The sequence below is a fragment of the Hylobates moloch genome, unplaced genomic scaffold, assembly GCF_009828535.3.
Source record: "Hylobates moloch isolate HMO894 unplaced genomic scaffold, HMol_V3 SCAFFOLD_10, whole genome shotgun sequence".
Taxonomy (NCBI): Eukaryota; Metazoa; Chordata; class Mammalia; order Primates; family Hylobatidae; genus Hylobates; species Hylobates moloch.
Window position 1 is genome coordinate 22,758,988 of NW_026652285.1, and position 23,927 is coordinate 22,782,914.

General features: G+C 49.9%; 1 protein-coding gene and 1 long non-coding RNA gene across 7 annotated transcripts in view; one reads left to right on the plus strand and one right to left on the minus strand.

Annotated features, from left to right (window-relative positions):
- Positions 1-14,972, plus strand: part of PLXDC1 (plexin domain containing 1) — an 87,212-nt gene extending 72,240 nt beyond the window's left edge. For 3 of the 5 annotated variants that reach the window (XM_032163439.2, XM_032163440.2, XM_032163437.2), the window contains exons 10-14: positions 1,431-1,491; positions 2,543-2,678; positions 8,057-8,092; positions 10,539-10,699; positions 12,598-14,972. In XM_032163439.2, coding sequence (XP_032019330.1) covers positions 1,431-1,491; positions 2,543-2,678; positions 8,057-8,092; positions 10,539-10,699; positions 12,598-12,717 — 514 coding nt within the window. In that variant the 3' untranslated portion in view covers positions 12,718-14,972. Of the gene's footprint in view, positions 1-1,430; positions 1,492-2,542; positions 2,679-7,795; positions 8,093-10,538; positions 10,700-12,597 lie in introns of those variants that run through there. The other 2 variants (XR_009215256.1, XM_058445533.1) reach the window with 2 other exon arrangements.
- Positions 373-23,756, minus strand: LOC116474743 (uncharacterized). 2 transcript variants are annotated; one of them, XR_009215259.1, is made up of 4 exons: positions 23,627-23,756; positions 17,066-17,190; positions 7,951-8,075; positions 373-793 (listed from the first exon to the last, which is right to left on the minus strand). It is a non-coding gene; the product is annotated as an uncharacterized LOC116474743 (long non-coding RNA). The 2 variants fall into 2 exon arrangements; XR_004249748.2 differs by lacking the exon at positions 23,627-23,756 and having other exon boundaries at positions 17,066-17,299.
- Between the last annotated feature and the right edge of the window lie 171 nt (positions 23,757-23,927).

Consider the following 23,927-nt stretch of genomic DNA (forward strand, 5'->3'; position numbering starts at 1 on the left):
TCTCTCTGCCAACAGCTGCAGTCAGTCTCTGCATGGTTCTCTGCTCCCCTCCCCTCCACCCACTTTGCCTTTCACAGCCTCCCAGAGCTTTTCTCCTTGCTCTTGGGCTGGAATGGATTTAAACAATTTCATCTCTCACGGCAAGTGCTTGCCCGCCCCCACCCCCCATGACCTACTCTGAAGTCTAAGGGTAACGTTAATTCCAGGATTAGCTCCAGAAACGGGGGTCATAAACCCATACCAAAGGCTCAATCTTTGAAAGAATCAGTTAGCACGGTCTAAAAGAAACTTTTTTTTTTTTTTTTTTTTTTTTTTTTTAAGAGACAGGGTCTTGCTCTGTCACCCAGGCTGGAGTGCAGTGGTGCCATCATAGCTCACTATAGCCTTAAATTCCTGGGCTCAAGCAATCCTCCTGCCTCAGCCTCTCAAAACGCTGGGATTATAGGCATAAGCCACCACACCCAGCCCTAAAAGAAACTTTAGTTCTCAGCCTCCAATAGCCTTCCTAATCCTCTATCCCCCAAAGTAGTGGGCATAGAGGACCTGACAGAAGGAGAGTGTGGCTGGCTCAGTTCAGCCATTCCTGCTGCAGGAGGAGCAGCTCAGAGCCCAGAGGCATCTGTAGAAGGAAAGACTGGCAGCTCTTGGCAAGCCTTGGCCCTTGGCCTCACCAAACCTCAATGGGTGCTGGTACAGTTAACCTGCTGAGAATTCCTTCTTGGCACTGGTGGTTCATGATGTTATTCTTCCCATGCAGACATCTCTGGGCTTGAGTAGGGCTTGGTGGGTTCCCCTAGCACCAAAGAGTAAAGAATGAAAAGTTGGGAATGATGCATGGAGAACATTCTCTGGTGCGTCGTCATGCCCCCATCCTTTCCCTACAGGGGCGCTTGGTGTCTTCCAGCCCAGATGAGCTGCCCAATGCCCTCTCCGGAGACCCTTGTCAGCCAGTTGTCTCCCAGCCTCTGGCAGGACCATCATTTCTGCCCTTGAATGATCACACGGGGAAGTGTTGACTAAGTCTGCTGATGCCTACCTTTAGCCCCACTCTCTTTCCCAAGTTTAGGCCCCTCAACAACCAGGATGAAAACACGTATGTGAATTGCCTGGATTCTCAGCAGTGTCACGGCAGCTCAGAGTCAAGGCGACCTTGAGGATCACTGGAGCTCATGCAGTCCTGCTAGCCCCTACACCTACTCACATGGGCAGATGTGGCCTTGGTCCTGGGGAGCTGGGTCAGAAGGAAGGCAGGGATGCCACAAATACCTTCATCTTCCGGGGAAGTAGAGGGAACAGGAGTGCCTGACTACCTCAGCCTGGGGACCTTAGCTCCTCTTCTCACTATCAGCAGAGAGTTGTTACTGAACAGTGAAAGGGGAAGGCTTCTTTGTCGATCCCATCATAACTCTGACCTTTTGGTCCTCCTGCAGATGCTCCAGTGGCTTTGACCGCTATCGCCAGGAGTGGATGGACTATGGCTGTGCACAGGAGGTGAGAAGCATAAGTATCTGCTGCAACTCCTGTGCCAGGTGGTGGGGAACAGGAGGGCAGCCGGTAGGGCCCGCCCCTGGAAACTCTTCTCACGGTGGCATTAGCTCTTGGCAATATCCTCCCTTCCATCTGAGATTTGTTTTCCAGACTGCCTTGAGCCAATCAGACCCACTTTGGAAGGTTTCAGAGGGCTCTGTGGGTCTCTGAGACGAGCATTCTGATGCCTTGGCCTTAAGTGGGCAGCTCTCAAGGAATTCTTTTGGTGCATGCAGAGGGGATGTTGGGCATGGCCTCGGCCACTGCTGGCTCCTCTGGGAGACTGTGCACCTGCTGACGTTAATGATGCACCTGCTAAGCCTCTGGTCCTCTGGCTTTTGAGAAAGGCAGTCATTCTGGGAGTGAGGAGCGTGGTTCCAGGCATCTCCTCTTTAGAATCCCATCCAGGTTCCTTCTCACTGCAAGAATTTTCCAGTGCACTCAACACTGATTCTGGGTGGAAAGCATCCTATTCTCACACCATAGACTAACACAGATGGGTCTATTCATCTGTGCCCTCTTTTTTGCCCCCTCCCTTTATCTCTTCTTGCAAAGCAAGCATGCTGCATGTGCCAAGCATGTCACTGTGAGTTGCCCTACCCTTGCTCTTATTTAACCTGAACCAAAAGCTGGGGGCCATTGTCCCCATTGATCAGAGGGGAAAACTGGGGCTCAGAGAAGTTCAATGAATTGGCCTGCATCCAGCTGCTAGAAGATGATGGGCCCAGCATTTAAATATCAACTCTCCAGACCCCGTGGCCATACACTCACCGTGGTCTATTTATTAGTCTGAGTCTGGGCTTAAAAAAAATCCTGTCCAGTCGCCTACTTCTGAAGTTAGCTGTTGATGACCGTTCAGATTTGCTCTATTTATTTAAGATTGGCATCTCAGCTCCTTCCTTGAGGAAGGATTTGAAGCAGCTGACAGATAAATTGCCCTGTAAGATAAGATGCTTTCAGGATGAAGGGAAAAGTGTAAATGCATTCAAGACCCAGCACTGGCTCTCTCCTGCAGGCAGAGGGCAGGACGTGCGAGGACTTCCAGGATGAGGACCACAACTCGGCCTCCCCTGACACTTCCTTTGGCCCCTATGATGGAGACCTCATCACTACCTCCTCCTCCCTCTTCATCGACAGCCTCACCACAGAAGGTAAGTTCTGACCCCAGGTGGGGAGCAGAGAGGAGGCCAGGAAGGAGAGCTACCCCTCTGGGGCCCCCTCTCTCTCCCTGACAGGGATGATCTCATGGGATGGGAACTGCCCCATCCTTTTATATCTAAGGGGGCCTGAAGTTCAGACAGTTTAGGTCACTTGCTGGTGAGAAGCAGAGCCAGATTTGGAACTTGAACTCTACTCCTGGGCTCTAACCACTGTGCTGGCCCCACATCAGGGCTACCCGACAGAATTCATTGTGAAGAGGGGAAAAAATTAATATCCCAGCCCAGTGCCAGGTATTTTATATAACTTATCTCAGCTAATCTTAATAGCAGTCCTCACACAACCCGAAAAGCCTCATCCCTGTAGCAGGTATGAACTCAGTCCATACACTCAGGCGTGAGAGAAAGGCTGCCTTGTTTCTGTAAGTTCACCTGGCTTCTCACTTTCAGGCCCTGGAGTGATGGATGGGGAATTCCACCTCAGCTGTCCATCCACCCTGACTATTCAGGTCTGGCCATCCAGGGGCTTCCCTGCTACCTGGAGGCCTGGGGGTCTTGGTTGAAGCTGCCAGAGGTTCATCTCCCTGAATGTACCAGGCAGTGTCCCAGGAAGCCTTGTGCAGGCTCCTCCGGTCCTAGGCCTCAAATCTCTTCCCTTTCTCCCATGCCCCCTCCAGGATTCTGTAGCTATGTCTGAGACATTCCTCTCCCTTATCCCTTTTCAATACCCTGCATCTCGGTCAGGCACAGTGGCTCACACCTGTAATCCCAGCACTTTGGGAGGCTGAGGTGAGCGGATCACTTGAGATCAGGGGTTCGAGACCAGCCTGACCAACATGGTGAAACCCCGTCTCCACTAAAAATACAAAAATTGGCCAGGCACGGTGGCTCACGCTTGTAATTCCAGCATTTTGGGAGGCCAAGGTGGGAGGATCATGAGGTCAGGAGTTTGAGACCAGCCTGGCCAACACAGTGAAACCCATCTCTACTAAAAATACAAAAATTAGCTGGGCATGGTGGTGGGTGCCTGTAATCCCAGCTCCTCGGGGGGCTGAGGCAGGAGAATCGCTTAAACCTGGGAGGTGGAGGTTGCAAGGAGCTGAGATTGTGCCACTGCACTCCAGCCTGGGTGGCAGGGCAAGACTCTGTCTCAAAACAACACAACACAACACAACACAACACAACACAACACAAAACAAAACTCTGTATCCAGCTTTGAAAGCCCCTTCCCCTTAGGCTAAGACTGAAAGACTTGTGGGTTCTTTACAGCCTCGCCTGAACCAAATATCTGCTTGAAAGGAATAATGGCAAGAAGGAAAGGAAAGAAGAAAAAGTTAATATTTTAAAACATTATTCAGCCACGATTTTCTTCCCCCTCTAACCCTATGTTAGGATTTTTTTTTTTTTTTTTGAGACAGGGTCTCACTCTTGCCCAGGCTGGAGTGCAGTGGAGTGATCATGGCTCACCGCAGTCCCCAACTCCTGGGCTCAGGCAATCCTCCAACTTCAGCCTCCCAAGCAGCTGGGACTGCAGGCATGTACCACCATACCTGGCTAATTTTTAAAAATTTCTTGTAGAGATGAGGTCTCACTGTGTTGCCCAGGCTGATCTCAAACTCCTGGGCTCAAGCGATCCTCCTGCCTCAGCCTCCAAAAATGCCGGGATTACAGGCCTAAGCCCCCATGCCTGGCCCACAGTCCTTTCTTATAGCTAAGGAAAGAGGCTCGTAAAGGAGCAAAGTAGGTTATTCAGGGTTATGGGAGGGGTAAGTGGTGAGATGTTCTTTCCACAGTGTCCCCTTTCTTTTTTCTTTTTCTTTTCTTTTTTGAGACTTAGTCCCGCTCTGTCGCCCAGGCTGGAGTGCAGTGGTGCAATCCCGGCTCACTGCAACCTCTGCCTCCCAGGTTCAAGCAATTCTCCCACCTCAGCCTCCCAAGTAGCTGGAACTACAGGCACACACCACCACACCCAGCTAATTTTTGTATTTTTAGTAGAGACGGGGTTTTGCCATGTGGGTCAGGCTGGTCTTAAACTCCTGACCTCATGTGATCCACCCACCTTGGCTTCCCAAAGTGTTGGGATTACAGGCGTGAGCCACTGCACCTGGTGTGTCCCCTGCCTTTCTAAACGTTACCTAGAAAACTAGAGAACAAGGTCAGCGACCCATGGGCCTGGCTGGGGGGAAGTTGTGGAGGAGAATGAATGAATGATAGAAAGCACCAGCATTTGTGGGGACTAACTACATGCCCAGTAGGGTGCTAAAGTAAAGCATAAATTAATATTCAGTCCTCCCAACAATCCTGGATCTTGATACTGTTATATCCCTGTTTTATAAAGGAGACACTAAGGCTCAGAGAGGCAGATAACTTTCCCAAGGTCACACAGCCAAGAAGGGATAGAGTTAGGTTTCATCTAGCTCCAAAAGCAGAGCTCTTTCCCCTCAACCCCACTGCCTCTCTTGGTGCTGAAAGAAATGGAAAAGGGTCTATGTGAATTCAGGGTCAGGGCAGAGTAGCAAAGTGTGAAAAAGTGAGTTAGATTCCGACAGCTCTAATTACTCTGAAGTTGCTCCGGAATAACAAGGAGCTGGCACTGAGAGCAGAACGCGTGGTGGTGCTGCAGGGGATGAAAAAGAAGCAGAGGCTGGGAGAGGAGGCTTACGCCTGTAATCCCAACACTTTGGGAGGCTGAGGCAGGCGGATCACTTGAGCTCAGGAGTTCGAGACCAGCCTGGGCAACACGGCAAAACTATGTTTCTACAAAAAATCAAAAATTAGCCAGGTATGGTGGCACACATGTGTAATCCCAGCTACTCAGGAGGCTGAGGCGGGAGGATTGCTTAAGCCTGGGAGGTTGAGGCTGCAGTGAGCTATGACCGCACCACTGCACTCTAGCCTGGGTGACAAAGTGAAACACTGTCTCAAAAAAAGAAAAGAAAAAGAAGCAGAAAGAAACTTTGCCCTTTGGGGAGTTGGTGACGGAGTCCAGGGGTAACCTTCCAGTCAAAGAAAGCTCCTCCTACAAGGAGGTAGTCCGTGATTAGTTACTGCCAGTTAACCCCCTAGACTTACTGAGGGCATGTTCTGAGCCCAGCACTGGGCTGGGGTGGGGAGGGGTGCTGCAAACACACCCTGCCCCACCCAGAGGGTTTAGCCAGACAGTGTCTGGTGGAGGCACAATGTCAGAGGCTAGAAGGGGGGCTGTGGTGGCGTGGGGTGACCAGGGCACGGCACTTGGGGGCCAAGCCTAAATCCTGACTTATTATTACTGAGCCCCCTGGGCTGTCCTACAGCCCACCATGTAGGTCCTCTGTCCTACAGAGGTAGGGAATTCTGTTTGCCAGTTTTATTATCTGTGTGCATCCCTTGCCAGCTAAGGAATGGGTCTCATTTCCATGTTTTGTGTAGTGGTTCCCAACAGAAAACATTCATTAGAGTAAAAAGTGAAGACAGTTAGGGCTCTATGTCCTTCCAGTCCTGGAAGAGGTGGCAAAGACTCTGAAGTTACGTCTATAAGAGAAAAAACTTTTTGGAGGGTGGAACAGGATCTTGCTATGTTACCTAAGCTGGACTTGAACTCCTGGGCTCCTCCCACTTCAACCTACTAAGTGCTGCAGGTACGTGCCATTGTGCCTGGTTTATAAGAAAAAACATTTTTAATGATGACTTCCCCCCACATGCCCAACTTGCAAGGCATCTTGGCAGGACAGTTTGAGTCACTCTCCTGCCCGTGTGGTTACAGCCCACACAGAGAGACTTGCAGAGGCAGGTGTGGGATAGAGTCTTTCCCTTACATACTATGAGGGTACAGGCTCTAACAGGGAGATTGAATGAAGGGACCCAGCACTCCAGCCAGAGGGGCCTGCCTGGGCAGGCAGAGGTAGAAAGCAGCAGGGCAGGAGGAGTGGGAGACATGGGGGCTGGATTTGAGAGCTGTTCACTTGCAGTCAAACGCTACTCACTTAAATGAACCAGATGACCTCTGAGTGGCAAGTAGCTGTCACAAAGCCCATGCATTTTATTCCAAAGAGAGACAGGCACTCACCCAGAACAACTGTGTGCAGAAGGGCTTATCTTATAAGCAACAGAACAGAACACCTTGATAGCCACAAGAAGTGACAACTAACAACAGAAAAATGACCACTCATTTGATCAACATTGCATGCGTTTCTTCCTGTGTCAGTTCTCATGTGATCCATTAACTCAGGAGCCAATGTGAATTACACGGAGCCTCAGCAAGATGGCAGCTGGGAACCAGCCCGTGGTGAGTGGGAGAGAGGCTGCATGGGCACAGTGTGGCCACCTTCAGTCACTCTGGGAGGGACTGGCAGTGGGTGGCACTGTGTCCTTTTGTCTACCAGTGGTAGGTGCAAACTGAGCTATAATTGATCTTCAGTGGTCTAGATTTGCAACAAGTTGATTCAAATCGAGTTAATCTGCCCAGTGATATTTAAGTTACTTTGCTTAGTTTTGATGAATCAATTCATTATTTTCAATTTGCAGTAACAAAATAGATTCAAAGCTGTGTTTAAAATACCTTGTTAGGCCAGGTGAGGTGGCTCTCGCCTGTAATCCCAGTGCTCTGAGAGGCTAAGAAGATTGCTTGAGCCCACGAGTTGGAGACCAGCCTGGGCAACACAGTGAGACCTCATCTCAAAAAAATCTTTTTTAATTAGCCAGGCGCAGCTACTTGGGAGGCTGAAGTGGGAGGATCACTTGAGTTCAGGAGGTCGGGGCTGTAGTGAACTGTGATTGTACCACTGCACTCCAGCCTGTGTGACGGAGCAAGACCCTCTCTCCAAAATAAATAAATAAATAAATAAAGTTCAGGTGCTTAGGGCAAGAATCTTCAGTCATTTATAGCATTCTCCTGACACGGAACTCTTGCTTTTCTTTCCCCATAAAAATCTGCATGGGAAGGAACCACAGGAAGGGTGGACCCTTGAAACTTACTTAGAAAGCCACAGGCTACAGGCCTCGAGGTATAGACAGAAAGTGGGTTGGGACTCTCTCCGGCACACTACAGCCCCAGGGAGTCTCCAAGCTGATCTGACCTTGTGACACATACAGTCCCTCTTCAAACCCTTACACAGCTCTTTGTTGCCCCGCAGAAGAGCGTGCACAGCCTCCTATTGTTCTCCAGGCAGCCGGCCCTCCACTCCCAGCCTCATCTCTCACCAGTCCCCGCTCATATACTCCCCAGCCTCCAGCTACACTCAACTGCTGTGTGACTTTGAGCAAGTCTCCTCCCCTCTCTGAGCCTTACCTCTAAAATGAAAGTTTGGGCTGAACTTTCATCCCATCTGGACTCAGAGTGACAAAGGCTGTAATGATTCCACTAATCTCGCTCCTTCTGTCTTCTCTCTTCGAAGATGACACCAAGTTGAATCCCTATGCAGGAGGAGACGGTGAGTACAGAACTGCCTGCCCTCAGCGTCAGACCCAGCGCCTCTTGGACCCACCCCAGAAGAGGGTGCAGCAGTCGCCTGGGCTATTTTTGAGTGTGGAGAGGGAGCAACAACAGCCTGAGCATCCCAGACCTCCTGCTGGGTGGGGAGGCAGGGGGGCTTCTGGGCACAGGTGCCCTAGATCAAAGGAACATGTCTACCCTAGACATTTCTCATCTCAGCCATGAACCTCCTGTGGTTCTTCTCCTGGCTCTCTGTCCTTGAATATTCACTGGCCAGAAAGGAGTGGGAGGAGGGGAAGGATTGAGCCAGGGCAGGTATAGGTGGGGCCTGTGGCCATCCCCTCTGATCCCCATGAGCTCATAGTCAGCGAGGGGTGGAGAGCAGCTTCTCTTTCCTCACTCAGGCTGGCAGAGGACATAAAATTGTCCACTACCAAATTTTTGCAGGGTGCCAGAAGGCGGGACTCCCTGCAGCCTCCTAGGATTACCTAGAAAGATAATCTCCTTTCTGAGGGTGGGAGCTGCCCCCACCTCCCCTGCCCTTTGCCCAGAGCCAGCTCAGGCCTTTGCTGCAACCTGTGCAAGAGTAGAGATGAAAGTGCCTTCCAGCTCCAGGGGCTGGAGATTGTCATCTGGGCTTCCAGCAGGAGAGGAAAGATTATTAATGCAGCACAGTGTGATGGTGTCCCCCAACAGAGGTGGAGCCATTGCTCCTCCATAGGCAGTGGGTATGAGTGTGCGTGTGTGTTGTGGGGGTGGCTGGGCCATAATCCCCTCGCTGTGCACCATGTGCTCATCAGCAGAAGCCTCATCATCAAATCATCAGAGCCACTGCAGGCTGTGGGCTGATTGCCATCCAGGTCAGGGGAGGCTCACTTGGGGCATTTCACCTCAGTCCTCCCACCTGTTGGCAGACAGAGGCCCTAGCCATGCCCTGGAGTGCCCCAGGATAGTTTCCTGGGTGTCCTCTGCTTACAGAGTGCAGAGCAGAGCAAAGGGGACGGGGAGGACAATGGTTCTGAGTGCATGCAACATCCCATTAAAACTCGCCACCCCTAGTTGCCTCCCAACCCACCCACTAGCTATGTAGGAAGAATGCAACATTTTTGCTGCCAACCTGCTCATCTGTCTTCTCTACCTCATTATCTCCACTTCCTTTAGGATAGGGTGAAGAGGCAAACAGCGACCCCAGGTAGTGTCAGGGAACTAGGTTTTTTAGTGGTGGGCACTGAATTTGTGTGTCTGTGGGGATATCACTTAACCTCTCTGTTATTTCCATTACCTCAGTCATGCACAAAAGGGGTTGAGCTTCCAGCTCTGTGGAAAATACTGTCTCCCCCTGGGACGTATTTTAAATGCCTGGGATGTTCTCAGAGGGTGACTGTTGGCTTATTAGCTTCCAGAGGACCTAGATCATTCCATAGACTTTCTTTGAGCTTCTCTGACGGGCCTGCCAGTTTTGTTTTTTTGTTTTGTTTTGTTTGAGACGGGGTCTCACTCTATCGCCCATGCTGGAGTGCAGTGGTGTGATCTCAGCTCACTGCAACCTCCGCCTCCTAGGTTCAAGCTATTCTCCTGCCTCAGCCTCCTGAGTAGCTGGGACTACAGGTGCGTGCCACCATGCCTGGCTAATTTTTGTATTTTTAGTAGAGACGAGGTTTCACCATGTTGGCCAGGCTGGTCTTGAAATCCTGACCTCAGGTGATCCATCTGCCTCGGCCTCCCAAAGTGCTGGGATTACAGGGGTGAGCCACCGTGGCCAGCCCCTGCCAGTTTTTTTAAGAGCTGAGGACACAGAGTTGAATAAGACATCATCCTTGCCCTCCAAGAGGTCACAATCTGGGAGTGGACAGTGATGGAAAAAACTATGGTCATTCGCCATCATAACAGCTAATACTTATTGAAGTCATCCAAAATGGGAGACATGGTCCTCAGTGCTTGACATGGATCATCTCCTTTTAACCTTCACAATAACCCCATTACGTGGGTATTATTATCCTTGTTCAACAGAAGTGATAATGAAGACACAGAGAGGTTATATAATTTGCATAAGGTCACACAGCTAGTAAGTGGCAGAGCATAGATTTCAACCCAGGCAGCCAGATTTCAGATCTCAAACTCTTAACCCTCCGATGCCCTTTGTGGATTCCTTAATAGCACTTATGTAGTGGCACAGATATCAGAGAGAACTTCTCTTATGATCCTTATTAGACATTTGGGGCAACTTTTAGGTGATTTTGGAAAACTACCCAGATGGTGTCAAGAACATGAATGCCTTACTCATAATGATTCCAACTCCCGCCCAACCTCTTCCTGTATTGGATAAGTGGACCCAAAGGCTCTGTCAGCTTTCATCTCTGAGACTTTGTTAGAACCCAAGACCCCATGGTTCGACCTTCCCTGCTCCCCTGCAGCCCCTGTCTGCCCTAATGATCTCTCCACAGGCCTTCAGAACAACCTGTCCCCCAAGACAAAGGGCACTCCTGTGCACCTGGGCACCATCGTGGGCATTGTGCTGGCAGTCGTCCTTGTGGCGGCCATCATCCTGGCTGGAATTTACATCAATGGCCACCCCACATCCAATGCTGCGCTCTTCTTCATTGAGGTCCGTGTCATCTGTGGCCACAGGGCTCCCGTCTGCTTCTGCGTCAGCGTCTCCTGGGCCATTCGGTCCCTGCCTCTCCCCTTCTCCCTCTCCCCTGCCACATACCTGAGAAAACTTCATCCACCCCATCCTAGCACATTTCGAGATGGCTGGCACCCATTAAGTCCTGCACCCTGAGAAATCAGCACCTCAGAACTCCCTCGGCCCTCCTGTCCTGTGGAACAGCCCCTCTGCTTTTGTTCCCCCATTTGTGAAATCAGAAAAGAATCCCCAGAGCAAAGAAAGAAGGCCACAGTGCCACATAGTGCCCATCTAGTGGCTGTGCAGCCTATCTCCAGTGATTTATGGTCTCATGCCCAAATGCCAGGCTCAGTACTTACTCAACGCCATGATAGAACCAGGGTCTCTGCCTCTTTTGCCTACTGATACCTGCTTTTAAGGTTAAAATTGAGGGGCAGGTGCAGTGGCTCCTTCCTAAGATCCTAGCACTTTGAGAAACCAAGGCAGGATTACTTGAGCACAGGAGTTTGAGACTAGCCTGGGCAACAGAGCGAGACCCTGTCTCTACAAAAATTTAAAAAATTAGCCCAGCATGGTGGCACATACCTGTGGTCCCAGCCGCTTGGGAAGCTGAGGTGGGAGGATCCCTTGAGCCCAGTGGTTTGAGGCTGCAGTGAGCCCTGACCATACCACTGCACTCCAACCTGGGCAATAGAGGAGACCCCATCTCTAAAATAGAAATAAAAATAAAATAGACAAGCCAAATAATGATAAGAGCTGCCCTCTGGGAGCTTTAGTTGAGGATGCTAAGTTTTGAATGTCTCAATTCTGAAGAGCCAGCCTGAGGGGCAGCATGGGATGTGAGGCTCAGCCCCCTTCACTCGGAGCTGCAGAGCTCAGCAGCTCCTGCCCCCAATCCTCCACTTCTGGCTTCTTACGAGTCCCCCACGGAGTGCAGCAGTGGTGCCTCTGTGACCCTAGTCTCCTCCATGTGGGTCACAAGCCCACCAGCCTCATTAACCCACAGGCCTAGGTCGTTCCCCCAGTTTCTTAGGAGGCTTAGTCATTCTGAAGTCTTAGCCTACCTGGGTAACACCTGGGAACTGCAGATCCCTGGGCCACAGGGATTCTGATAGGGCAGGTCTAAGGCAGGCCCAGGAATCTGCATTTTATTTATTTTGAGACAGAGTCTCACTCTGTCGCCAAGGCTGGAGTGCAGTGGCACAATCTTGGCTTACTGCAGCCTCCGCCTCCTGGGTTCAAGCAATTCTGGTGCCTCAACCTTCTGAGTAGTTGGGACTACAGGCACGTGCCACCACACCCAGCTAATTTTTGTATTTTTAGTGGAGACGGTGTTTCACCATGTTGGCCAGGCTGGTCTTGAACTCCTGGCCTCAAGTGATCTGCCCATCTTGGCCTCCCAAAGTGCTGGGATTACAGGCATGAGCCACTGGACAGGCCAGAATCTGCATTTTAATAAGCCCCCTGTTGACTCTGATGTGGACCCTGTGCTACCTTGGAGGGTTATCTTGGCATTTCCAGAGCCTCAAGCATCATGCCAGCCATCTCTGAGCCACTTCCTCACATTGCAGTCCCAGGTCTCCACTTGGTGTATTGCTGAACCTTTTATCTGTGAGTTCTGCAGACCACGCAGCGAAGGATAAAGTGTCCTCCTTCCACACTCTAGCTTCCGGCAGGTTTCCCAGTGGTTGGGGGATCACAGCAGGGAACATTTTAGGGAGAGGGTCCCTGAAGGTCAGTTGTGTGGCTCCTGGTAGGCCCCAAGTGCCCCAGGGCCCTTGTAAGAGAGAGTCTTGGTTGGCTCTGTCGCTCAGGAGTGTGGGGTCCCCATGGGGGCGGGGGCATGCCCACTGACTTTGCCTCTGTGCCTTCTGCAGCGTAGACCTCACCACTGGCCAGCCATGAAGTTTCGCAGCCACCCTGACCATTCCACCTATGCAGAGGTGGAGCCCTCGGGCCATGAGAAGGAGGGCTTCATGGAGGCTGAGCAGTGCTGAGAACACCAAGTCTCCCCTTTGAAGACTCTGAGGCAACAGAAAAGACAGTTAAAGCAAAGAAGAGAAGTGACTTTTCCTGGCCTCTCCCAACATGCCCTGGGCTGAGATGAGATGGTGGTTTATGGCTCCAGAGCTGCTGCTCACTTCGTCAGCACACCCCGGATATTGAAGAGGGGGCCAAAAAACAACCACATGGATTTTTTATAGGAACAACAACCTAATCTCATCCTGTTTTGATACAAGGGTTCTCTTCTGTGTCTTGTAACCATGAAACAACAGAAGAACTAACATAACTAACTCCAATTTTATTTAAGGGGCCTTTACCTATTCTTGCACCTAGGCTAGGATAACTTTAGAGCACTGAGATAAAACGCAAAAACAGCAATCATGCCGCTGGCAAAACTAACTCTGGGATTAAAGGGGAAGCATGTAAACAGCTAACTGTTTTTGTTAAAGATTTATAGGAATGAGGAGGTTTAGCTATTGTCACATGAGAGACTGTTGACCAAGGACAAAGAAGTTCTGCAAACCTCCCCTGGACCCTTGCTGGTGCCCAGATGTCTGCGGTTGTCAGCCCCTTCCTTTCCCCCTGACCTAAACATAAAAGACAAGGCAAAGCCTGCATAATTTTAAGACGGTTCTTTAGGACATTAGTCCACCATCTTCTTGGTTTGCTGGCTCTCCGAAATAAAGTCCCTTTCCTTGCTCCAACTCCTTGTCTCTCAACGTATTGGCTGTGACGCAGCAGGCAGAATGAATTTGGACTCAGTTACAGGCTGTCAATGGTCTGCTCTGTAGCAGTCTCAGAGCCTCCCCGACCCACTACCTGGAGATAGCCAGATAGCCAGATGCCCTGCTCCCGGCCACCTTTAAAGCCCCTACATATGACACAGGTTAACTAAAGTCAGGATTGGGGCTGCTGCATTCCAGGGTCCCTAGACTCACAAGCTGGTCTTCGGCCGGGTGCGGTGGCTCATGCCTGTAATCCCAGCACTTTGGGAGGCTGAGGCAGGTGGATCACCTGAAGTCAGAAGTTTGAGACCAGCCTGGCCAACATAATGAAACTGTCTCTACTAAAAATACAAAAAATTAGCTGGGTATGGTGACGCTTGCCTGTATCCCAGCTACTCAGGAAGCTGAGACACGAGAATCACTTGAACCTGGGAGGCAGAGGTTGCAGTGACCTCAGATAGCACCACTGCACTCCAGCCTGGGTGACAGAGCGAGACTCCATCTCAAAAAAAAAAAAAAAGAAAAGAAAAAAAAAAATAAAGCAGATCCTCATGGCTATAGAGTTGGCATCTTAGCCCCAGCTTCTGTGGCTCTGAAAGCCTAAAGAAGGTGTTCTCTCCATCTGTTAAACACACTATAACGGCTCTCAGCCCTTGGGGCATGTTATCATGGGAGGGAAGTCAAATAAGAGGAGAGAGAAGAACTCAAGGGGGAAACTGCATTTTTAGGCTTTGCTCTCTTACCTTGCCCTTTCTACTCAGAACCAATAACTTCTGCATCAAAACATGTTACAGCCTGCATCAAGGGCTTTACCCCAACCTGCAGCCCAGCTTTCCCTGGGCGAGCTTGCTATGCGCAGCCACATTTACCATGTGGGGCTCCCTATTCTGATGGCCTGTTCGGTGCCGGGTTTACTCACTGGCCTGTTCTGGTGTCAGTGCCTGTACATACCTCCAAAGGCAGGACTTGCCTGAGAAATATTTTTCCTCCTCTGAACTGGATTTTATAGGCATTAAAGACAAGTCGGGTGGCTAGAGGGCTCCTTGAGACATACCTAGCAGGGAACTGCAGGTGGATTCTGTTGAGAGGCAAAGCACCTGAGTGGTTGGGACACAGGCAGCTGGCATGGGAGGGACTTTTTTTGAGACAGGGTCTCACTGTGTCACCCAGGGCAAGGATGCCCAAAGACACGAGGTTGGAGAGGCACCTGCCAACTACTTGCTTTCCCTGGAGCCTGCATGTGCCTGTGGGGCGGGGAAGCCTAGGGGTCTACGGCTGCCTGAGATGGGTGTGCACAATGTGTGAAGTACCTACCTCCTTGCCTTGCTGGACTGTCAGCCAGTTGCGGGGCCGGCCACAAGACCCATGTTTCCATCTGGTCACACGCCATAGCTACCAAGTTAACCTGCTCTAAACTTTGGAGAACTGGATCTGTCCAATAAACACTTATTTGGCCAAGCATGATGGCTCGTGCCTGTACTCCCAGCACTTTAGGAGGCGGAGGTGGGAGTGTTGTTGCTTGAGCCCAGGGGTTTGAGACCAGCTTGGGCAACAACAACAAAAATGCCAGGTGTGGTGGGGTGCACTTGTAGTCCCAGCTACTAGGGAGGCTGAGGCAGGAGGATCACTTGAGCCCGGGAGGTTGAGGCTGCAGTGGGTCATAATCATGCCACTGTACTCCAGCCTGGGCGACAGAGTGAGACCCTGTCTCAAAAAAAAAAAAAAAAAAAAAAGAACAGAAAAAGAAATGCTTACATTGTCAGGGATCCTGTAGACAATCATTAACTCTATGAGATGCTTGGTTCTATTTTTTGGGGAGACTTTGTCTAAGTGTTTTGGCTTAAGAAATCCATAGGCCTCTCTTGGTGACACATCTCTAGTAGTTTTTGTCATAAACAGGCCGTCTGCCGCCAAATACCTCCACTCCCCACGCCACTGACATCCCATGGGTCAGCCAGGCTTGCTTTGACTGAGGCCAAGGCATCTGGAACTTTCTCTACCTGCAGGGGCTAGCAGCAGAGGCTTCTCCACATCACCACCCCTTCCTCCACTCCTGACATTCTTTCCCTTCAGGGATCCAAAATGGTTGGCCGAGCTCCCAGTGGGAAAACGTGTGCTGGAGTTGGGGAATGAGATGAGTGGTGCTGTCCATGGAATCAGGCCACAGCAGGAACTGCCCCACTGGCCATTTGAGACACACACAGGTGGTAAATGCTTTGCTGGTGGGCTGTGCTTCCCTCATTCAGAGAGCTCTGTTACAGCCCACTGCGTCCTTTAGAAGCTTGAAAGGCACCCAACTCTTTGCTGCACTGTCCTTTTTCTTCCTCAAATTCAGACCTTCCTTCCACCGGCAACCCCCTACTCCACCCTCAGCTCTTCCTTGCCTGGTTTATGAAGCAGAGCTGAGGCCCCACGTTTCCAACTCTGATTGTCACTCGCATCCTTACAAAGGATAAACCACGGAGCAACTGGAAAACCATCAGCCAAGCGTTCGGATGAGTCTGGTTATTGGTCCAGCCCCGACCAGATTCCCTTACACTTAACTCACTTCTTTCTTTGGCAATGCCCCCATGACATGTATCAATGGGTATGACTAAGAAGAGGCTGTGATCTAACATTTATTTGCTGCCATTTTTTACTCTGACTGGGGAGAGCTCTAGATTTAAATTCTAAATGTTCTTCAGAAGCAGCCCCAACTCATCACTGGGAAAGAACTCCCCATGCAAACCAGCTAAATTTGAGAGTTTAAACCCCCTGCCCCCAAAACTTCCCACAGAGCTGGGGAGTTGGTGGCAACTTTCCAAGTCAAGGTCTTGCTTGGGAAGTCCTTCACTGCATGGCCAGGTGCAGTGGCTCACGCCTGTAGTCCCAAGTACTTGGGAGCCAGAGGCAGGAGGATCGCTTGAGCTCAGGAGTTCAAGGCTGCAGAGAGCTATGATCATCCCACTGCATTTGTTTAAAAATAAATTTTTAAAATTTGTGTGTTTTATCAGGGGTCTCCTGTGCAGTGTATCTGTGTATGTTTGTGTGTGTGTTTGTATACAGCTTTGTCCAATGTTTTGAGCAATAAGATACGCACACACAGGTATTTTGTTGCTAAAGAGATTGGACAAGGTTGTAGCTGTGCTCAGGCTTCAGCTTGGTTTGTTAAATTAAGAGAGAGATAAACAATGACAAGAGCTGCCAGCCAACCACACTATTCAAAAAGCAAAGTGTTCACCACTAAAGCTGACCATTCATCTGGTTGCAGGCAAGGCTAAGGCTCTCTCTCCTCTAGTTCCTGGAACAGACTCACAGATTGGCATGAAGCACTGATCAGGGGCTGCACTCAGACTCCCTGGCCATGCAAACCTACACCAGAAGAGTCAGTGTCACAGATATGATGCGGCCAATCTCTGTCTACAAAAACCTACCTGAACTTAATGGTACACTTGAAAGATCTGGGGACTGAGGGCACCCAGCCTTCTAAAACACAATGTATTCACGTGTTTAGTGTAAACTCTCTGCATGGATTCTCAGTTTAATAATAAAAGGAAGCATTCTTTTACAACTCCTGCTGTGTACAAAAGAAAGTGCAAAGGATTTGGAGTGGCATTCCGAAGATCACCACACATACCTTGGTTCTGATGGCTGCTGGACTCCGACTTCTTCGCTGAGACATGACTGTGGGAACAGCCTCCAGCTATCTGCTCATCAGAGGTGCTTTCCTCAACCTCCTGCACCACCTCCAAGAGAAACAGCCTAAAAAGAAACCCCAGCTGTTTACTTACATTGGTCTGTAAATCCCTGGAAGTAAACCCCATGCATTTTTATCTACTGTCTGAGGACATACAATAAATCTGAGAAAGTCTATGCCGTCACATTTCTGGATGCTTTGCATTTGAACAACTTTAGCAGCCTCATTGTGTTTTTATTACTTTGTGGTTTTGCTCACAAAACATGCTGTGTTTGCCAAATCAAGAGGAATGCGTTAAAAGAAGACAACGTGAACTGATGGAGAAGGTGCTGAGCTGGACGGGGAGTGGGAAGGTGGGAGCTTGGCCTCAGCCCTGCCCCTGAGTAGCAGGGTGATGTGGACAAGTTACTAGACTTCTCTGGGCTGGCTTTCACCCCTGTGAAATAGGAGGTACTAGACTAACTGGTCTAAGGCGGGACCTGAGCAATCAGCTGCCTGGTCCTTTTTCAGGTCACACAGCAACTTAGACCAAAGCATGCCTTTCTCTTTCATTATCCCCATAGGGTGACCAAATTGTTCTATCTGGGACTCTCCTGGTTCTAACACACAAAGTCCTGCATCCCAGGAATCTCCTCAATCCTGGGCACATCGGAATGTTGTAGAACCAAACCAGGTCTTCTCACCTGGCGCGATAACACCACACGTCCACACTGAGACTTTGCAACAATAGAGAAATGAAAGCATTTGTTTGCAGGACTCCAAGCAAGGAGAATTGGGTGGCTTATGCTTAAGATATGAACTCTTGATGGCTTGCAGGTAAGGATTTTTTTTTTTTTTTTTTTGAGAGAGTCTCACTCACTCTGTTGCCCAGGCTGTAGTGCAGTGGTGCGATCTCAGCTCACTGCAACCTCTGCCTCCTGGGTTCAAGCGATTCTCCTGCCTCAGCTTCCTGAGTAGCTGGGACTACAGGCATGCACCACCACGTCCAGCTAATTTTTGTATTTTTAGTAGAGACGGGGTTTCACTATGTTGACCAGGCTGGTCTCAAACTCCTGGCCTCAAGTGATCTGCCCACCTCAGCCTCCCGAAGTGCTAGGATTATAGGCGTGAGCCGCTGTGCCCAGCTGCAGCTAAGGATTTTAAAAGGCAGGAGTAAATTTCAGGAAAGCAGGTGTTACAGGTAAAATCATAAATCAATACATGGAAGCTGTACGTTGGTTTGACCTAAAAAGGCAGGACGTCTCAAAGCAGGACCCACAAGTCATAAGGTGGGTTCAGAGATTTTCTGATTTGCGATTGGTTCAGGAGGCGAAGCTTTGTCTAGACATGTGGGATCAGCAGAAAAGAATGTTAGCTCTGGCTCATGGGCACGGCCTCCTCCAGGTCCCTCAGGAAGAAATTTAGAGCGAACTATAGTCAGAGTCAGTCCTCAGCACCTGCTGATCTGAGGTCTACATGCCAGCGGATCCCTTTTGGAGGGGTCTGGCCTTCTGAAAAACAACTCAGGGACATACGTTAAGATGTTATCTTAGGCCGCACGCGGTGGCTCACGCTTGTAATCCCAGCACTTTGGGAGGCGGAGGCGGGCGGTCACGAGGTCAGGAGATCGAGACCACGGTGAAACCCCATCTCTACTAAAAAATACAAAAAATTAGCCAGGCGTGGTGGCGGGCGCCTGTAGTCCCAGCTACTCGGAGAGGCTGAGGCAGGAGAATGGCGTGAACCCGGGAGGCGGAGCTTGCGGTGAGCCGAGATCACGCCACTGCACTCCAGCCTGGGCGACAGGCGAGACTCCGTCTCAAAAAAAAAAAAAAAAAAAAAAAAAGATATTATCTTTAGTTTCTAGAGAGGGGAACCAAACATCTCCTGGCTCTAACTTCCTCAGCTATTGTTTTAGACTACTATTACCTTCCTGCTTATCAAGTTGCTTATTTACTTCTCAGAGCTAGCTAGGATTTCCCTGAAGGAACTCAAGATTTTCCTTTATCCCCATGTGTGGGTGTCCCCAGCTCCCTCGTCATGTTTGGTCCCTCTACCCTTGGCACAGCCCTCCCACCCCATTGGCTGAAGAAATAATGATTTCACGCACCTGGAAAGCACTTTAGAATCTAGAACCTTGCTAGTTAAAGTCTGGTCCAGGGCTAGGCACAGTGGCTCATGCCTGTAATCCCACCACTTCGGGAAGCTGAGGTGGGAGGGCTGTTTGAGCCCAGGAGTTTCAGACCAGCCTGGGAAACACAGGGAGACATTTTCTCTCAAAAAAAAAAAAAGAAAGAAAAAAAAAGAAAAAATTAGCTGGGCACAGTGGTACGTGCCCTGTGGTCCGAACTACTCGGGAGGCTTGGGCCCAGGAGTTCCAAGCTTCAGTGAGCCATGATCACGCTACTGCCCTCTAGCCTGGGGGACAGAGCAAGACCCTGCTTTAAAAAAATGTAAATCTGTATAATAAAGTGTGGTCCAGGCCAGGTACAGTGGCTCATAGCTGTAATCCTGCTCTCTGGGAGGCCAAGACGGGAGGATGGCTTGAGGCCTGGAGTTCAAAACCAGCATGAGCAACACAGTGAGACCTTGTCTCTACACACACAAAAAATAAATAAAATAATAAAGTGTGGTCCAGCCAGGCAGCATTAGCATTCCCTGGGGTTAGCTGGAAATGCAGCACTCAGGCCCCTCAACCCCAGTACTGAGTCCGAATCTGCATTTGAGCAGCTCCCCAGGTGACTCCAGTAAAGGGCATGAAAGTTTGAGATGAACCATTTAGGAAGCAATTCTACCTACATATTGCAGCCTGTTGGAGAAGCACTGTTTTTCCATTTCCCAGATGAGGAAACTGAGGCTCAGGGAGATGGCTTACTTATTTATTCACTTGATCCACATTCATTAAATGCCTGTGTGCCAGGCACCATTAAGTGACTTGCACAAGGTCACACAGCTAGTAAGTAGAGAAAATCCCCAAGCGCAGATTTTTGGATTCCCATCTGAGGTTATTCTCTGTGTACCTCAGGGTGTTGCCAGAACCACGTGGCCACAGTTTAATACAGAAGCAGATTATGGATTATGACAGACAGACTGCTCCAGGCCTGTAGAGATCCTCGAAGAGATGCCTAGTGATGACTTCAGATCCTCGCTCTTGGCTCACGAAACTGTGAGCTTACCATCTATTTATTTGCACAGTCCCAGGAGCTTGAGAATGTCCTAGTTGTTGCTGCCTCCTTCTCATCCCACTGCCCACACTAGCGACCCTCCCACATGAAGAATTAGAAGCACTTCTCACAAGCCTTACAGAGCACCAGGCGATGCCTCCATCTGATTTATCTTCTTGGATGGAGGACAATGGATTACTTCCTTTGCCAAGATGGGGCCGGAGGTGCAGGGAGGAAGGAAGAGGGGCAGAATCTTTACTTGAACTGTGAAATCCAAAGAGAAATTTTGTGGGAGATGATTTTTCTGATGTTCATAAAACATTTTTACATTTGGTCCCTAGAGATAGCTAAATTATGCCTAGAGTTTTCCACAAAGCTAAAGCACTGAAAAAAAAAAAAAAATCACCTGAATACGGGCCAGTAAAATTTCATCATACATTCCCAGAGTCTTGGGTTAGAACCTTCCCTTCCAGCTTCAGTCTTTCCCCTTTTTCAGTCTTTCCCCCTCAAAGTTTGTGTGGTTTTGTTTCTTTGTGTTTTGAGACAGGGTCTTGCTCTGTTGCCCAGACTGGAGTGCAGTGGCACGATCTCGGCTCACTGCAGCCTTTACCTCCTGGGTTCAAGTGATTCTCCTGCCTCAGCCTCCTGAGTAGCTGGGAGCACAGGTGTGTGCCACCATGCCTGGCTAATTTTTGTGTGTGTGTGTGTGTGTGTGGTTTTTTTTTTTTTTTTTTGAGATGGAGTTTCGCTCTTGTTGCCCAGGCTGGAGTGCAGTGGTGCGACCTCAGCTCACTGCAACCTCCACCTTCCGGGTTTAAGCAATTCTCCTGCCTCACCATCCCGAGTAGCTGGGATTATAGACATGCACCACCACGCCCAGCTAATTTTGTATTTTTAGTAGAGATGGGGTTTCTCCATGTTGGTCAGGCTGGTCTCGAACTCCCGACCTCAGGTGATCCGCCTTACTTGGCCTCCCAAAGTGCTGGGATTACAGGCGTGAGCCACTGCACCCGGTCAATTTTTGTATTTGTAGTAGAGACAGGGTTTCTCCATGTTGGCCAGGCTGGTCTTGAACTCCTGGCCTCAAGTGATACGACCACCTCAGCCTCCCAAAGTGCTGGGATTATAGGCATGAGCCATTGTGCTTGGCCTTAGATCCCATTTTTAATTAACAGATGAAGATGCTGCTCTCAGCAAACCTGTGCACTGACTCCGCTCTCCTAAGGAACATTAAGTAATTCCAAGAGCCCCTCCTCAAGGCCAAAGGGGCAGCCTCCTGCAGGGCCTACCTTCCCCTTCTCAGAGCCTCCCTTTTCTCTCTTTTTTTCAGAGACAGGGTCTCAGTCTGTTGTCCAGGATTCAGTTCAGTGATGCAATCATGGCTCACTGCAGCCTTGAACTCCTGGGCTCAAGTGATCCTCCCACCTCAGCCTTCCAGGTAGCTGGGACTACAGGTGGGAACCACCATGTCTAGCTAATTATTGTATTTTTTGTAGAGATGGGGTCTTGTTTTTCTGCCCAGGCTGATCTTGAACTCCCGGGCTCAAGCAATCCTTTCACCTCAGCTTCCCAAAGTGTTGGGATTATAGGTGTGACCCACCACGCCCGGCTGGAGCCTCCTCTCTCTACAGCTGCTGACACCTCTCTCTGTTCCCTGGGGCTCTTCTCCCCCAGGCCCATTACAGACTGAGCAGAATCCTCCCAGCTGTGCTCACTCTTCCCTCTGCCTCTGTAGACAAGCACTTAGCTCTCTTTCACCATGAAGAAGGAGCCACAACTAACAAAATTAGGCAGAGGTAAACATTACTTAAAACCAAAGGTCCTGGTCTACTGACTTTTGGCCTCTGGGATGGTACTGCTGGTGGTGTTGCTGGCAGCTCACATTTACTGGGTGTTTCCTATGTTCCAGGCACATTTTAGGAGATTTACTTGTGTCGTCATCTATGGGGTGGGTGCTATTGCTACCTCTACCCTACACAGGAGGCCACTGAGGCACAGCGCAATAGGGAACTGTATTTTTTGTATTTTTAGTACAGATAGAGTTTTGCCATATTGCCAAGGCTGGTCTCGAACTCCTGGTCTCAAGTGATCCGTCCAACTCAGTCTCCCAAACTGCTGGGATTACAGGCATGAGCCACCGTGCCCAGCCTGATCTTTAAATTTTTTCTGTAGAGTTGGGGTCTCACTATGTTGCCCAAGCTGAGATTTCTTAAAAAGGGACAGCATAAAATGACATGGGGTTTAGCATCAGTAGGTTTGAGTTCAACCTCAAGCTTCCATAATTCTTGTCAGGAACCTTAAGCAAGTCAATTAACCATCCTGAGTTTGAGTTTCTTAATCTAAAAAAACCAGAGAATTGGAAGATTAGTGTGGCAATGCATCTGAAAATATTCTGTAAACCAGAGTGCTGGACAAATGCTATCCATTATTGAATTCAGCACTTCATTTCAGCGGAGCTAGGAATTCCATATTTGGAGCCACCTTGACAGGAGATGTCTGAAAAAGCTGCTTCCGGTCACATGACTTTTGGGCTCCATGGACAGCCATTGCTGAATAAAACTTAGTGACGCCATAGAAACCAGAATGGGCCACTGCAACATTTGGGAAGACCCGGACTGAATACAAAAGGCCAACTGGGAAAATGCTGTGAACAGAGAAAGGTGTGGGGGTGGTCCTACGCCAAATAAGCGCATGAAATCTCACGCCCAGAAAACAAAACCGCCCATGCCTTCATATTCCCCAAACCCTTCGAGAAGGATGCAATTCTAAACACTTCCCACTTAACCAACAAGTTTTCTTCTTAAGATCCTAAACTTTAAGAAGTCCTAGAGGGTAAAATGTGCTGACTGTGGAGAGGTACCTCTCCGGGACTCTAAAAATCTGTTTGGGGTAGCTGTCCGCTGGGGTCCCCTCTAGAATTAAGAGTCCTTCAGCAGGCCAGGCGCGGTGGCTCACGCCTGTAATCCCAGCACTTTGGGAAGCCAAGGCGGGAGGATTACCTGAGGTCAGGAGTTCGAGGCCAGCCTGGCCAACAAGGTGAAACCCTGCCTCTACTAAAATACTACATTAGCCAGGTGTGGTGGCGGGCACCTGTAATCCCAGCTACTCCGGAGGCCGAGTCAGGAGAATCGCTTGAACCCGGGAGGCGGATGCTGCAGTGGGCTGAGATCGCGCCACTGCACTACAGCCTGGGCAACAGAGCAACAGTGTGTCTCAAAAAAAAAAAAAAAAAAAAAAAAAAAGAAGAGTCCTTCAGCAGAGGCTGAGGCAGGTGAGGTGCTGAAGCAGGACTCTGGAACTGCCAGTTAGCGGGTGGGCGGCTTTCTCCATCCCTCCCTCCACCCTGGCCCGCGCTCACATGCAAAGCCTCGGCCGTAGGTCCAGAGCTCAGCTCCCACACTAGCAAGGTTCTGTCACTCTTGGTGGGAACCGCAAAAGGTAACAGATCCGCCATCCTCCCTTCACTGAGCCTGCGCGGCTAAGGCTCACACAGCACTGCGCCTGCGCAAGGCACGCCCGCGCTTTTTTTTTTTTTTTTTTTTTTTTTTAAAGAAGAGGCTCAGGCGAGAGGCGGGGCGGCACCCGGATCACTCCCTCGCCCCTCCTACCTGGGGCCGGCCTGTGAACCTGTTCTCCTCCAGCCACACCGCCACGATCCC